This window comes from Rhinoraja longicauda, chromosome 16 (genome assembly GCF_053455715.1).
Source record: "Rhinoraja longicauda isolate Sanriku21f chromosome 16, sRhiLon1.1, whole genome shotgun sequence".
Classification (NCBI taxonomy): Eukaryota; Metazoa; Chordata; class Chondrichthyes; order Rajiformes; family Arhynchobatidae; genus Rhinoraja; species Rhinoraja longicauda.
In genome coordinates this window covers 42,438,575-42,440,672 of record NC_135968.1, presented here as the reverse complement: position 1 = coordinate 42,440,672, position 2,098 = coordinate 42,438,575, and the positions used below count along the sequence as shown (strand labels likewise).

The following is a 2,098-nucleotide window of genomic DNA, read 5'->3' as shown; positions in this document are numbered from 1 at the left end:
GGCCATTTGGCCCATTGAGCCCATGCCACTTTCAGAACAATCCCATCAACCTCATTCTCCCATTATTTCCCTGGCACTCTCTCTCTCTCAAATGCCCCACAAATCCCCCATGATTCTCCTCTGACCGACCAGTACTAGGAACAATTTACAGCAACCAATTGACCTTCCATTTTGTTGGATATGACGGGCTACTGGAGAACCGAGGCTAAACCCACAGTCACAGGGAGAACACTTGTTTTGAACTCACTTGAGCATGACCTGGTAGCAGCTTCACTTGGTGATCAGATAATTACATGAATTTGATGATCAATGTGGACAGACACAAAATGCTGGAGTAACTCAGTGGGACAGGCAGCATCTCTGGAGAGAAGGAATGGGTGACGTTTCGGGTCGAGACCCTTCTTCAGACTGATGTCAGGGGAGCGGGCGGGACAAAGATAGAATGTAGACGGAGACTACATTCTTTTTGTGCACAACCCGCAGGCATTGCCACTTTCATTTCACTGCACATCGAGTATGTGTATGTGACAAATAAATTTGACTTGACTTGACTTGAGACAGTAAGACTGGTGGGAGAACTGGGAAGGGGGAAGGGATGGAGAGAGAGGGAAAGCAAGGGATAGCCCTTCAGATAGCCCTTGCTTTCTCTCTCCACCCCCCCCCCTTCCCAGTTCTCCCACTAGACTTTCTGTCTACGACTACATTCTATCTTTGTCCCGCCCCCTCCCCTGACATCAGACTGAAGAAGGGTCTCGACCCGAAACATCACCCATTCCGTCTCTCCGTAAATGCTGCCTGTCCCGCTGAGTTACTCCAACATTTTGTGTCTATCTTCAGTTCAAACCAGCATCTGCAGTTCCTTCCTACATGATCAATGTGGACATTTGGGTTATTGTATGGTCGGTATATTAAACCAAAAAAACGTTTCAGAGCAATGCCATCAGATAAATATTTGTAAAATTTGAGTTGTTTGGAGCCTATTGTTTCCCCCCAATGCTAAAGAGAAACTTCATGAATATCGTAGCCCCCTGTCACTTTGATTTATAATTTGCTCGTACAAATCAATTCTTTTTTTTTGTGAAAGATAAAAGAACTCTGCAAAAGGCGCATCTGTTCTTTAATGGAGTAAATTAGGCTTTGTACAAATGACACATTAAAGAAGGACACAACTAGTTATTTCCCTAACTAAGTAAGTACATTATTGCAGGCCGAGAGATTCACTGAAATGTCGCTTTCATTTTACGCAGTGTGTCCTGAATCTTTCGCGAGTGCCTTTCCGTTGAGGACTGGTAGAAATTGTGCTTATTTTCTGCAGCAAGACCATGGACATCCACATCACTGAAATGAGATATTTGTTGCCTCAGACGGGTCTGGAGCTCCAGATCGGTGCTAAACGCATAGGGTTTTTCTTGGAATGCTCGTATCTGACTGATCACCTTTGCTATTTTCCTTTTTAATTAAAAATAAAATGTACAAAAATGTAAAGTGCGTGATTATTTCACATTTTCCAATTTGCAGATAAATAACTAGAACGCTGGGAGCAGAAACCGAAATAAAACCATTATTGTTACCAACCAAAGTCAAAACACCCAAGGTGGAATACTTTATTGTCACACGTGACAGGACACAGTGAGATTCTTTCACAAAATACTGGAGTAACTCAGCAGGTCAGGCAGCATCTCGGGAGAGAAGGAATGGGTGACGTTTCGGGTCGAGACCCTTCTTCAGACGTCCCGACCCGAAACGTCACCCATTCCTTCTCTCCCGAGATGCTGCCAGACCTGCTGAGTTACTCCAGCATTTTGTGAATACATACCTTCGATTTGTACCAGCATCTGCAGTTATCTTCATACACAGTGAGATTCCATCCTTGCATACCCAATGTATACAAATAGCAGCCACCTACTGTGCTGACAAAGTTACAAAGCACGCCAGCTCCCCCTTTGTTCCCCCCCCCCACAGCGTCCTCCACCCTTTGTTCTCCCCCCCCCCCCCCCCACAGCGTCCTCCACCCTTTGTTCTCCCCCCCCCCCCTACAGCGTCCTCCATTGTTCTTCATCTGAGGGCAGTCCCCCCCCCCCCCCACGCTCTCATTGAC

The 2,098-nt window shown here is 46.0% G+C and overlaps 1 protein-coding gene across 3 annotated transcripts in view; it reads right to left on the bottom strand.

Annotated features, from left to right (window-relative positions):
* Positions 1 to 755: 755 nt before the first annotated feature.
* The window catches only part of kndc1 (kinase non-catalytic C-lobe domain containing 1), a 197,380-nt gene continuing 196,037 nt past the window's right edge, over positions 756 to 2,098 (bottom strand). For all 3 annotated transcript variants that reach the window (XM_078413701.1, XM_078413703.1, XM_078413702.1), the window contains one exon: positions 756 to 1,449. In XM_078413701.1, coding sequence (XP_078269827.1) covers positions 1,218 to 1,449 — 232 coding nt within the window. In that variant the 3' untranslated portion in view covers positions 756 to 1,217. The remainder of the gene's footprint in view (positions 1,450 to 2,098) is intronic.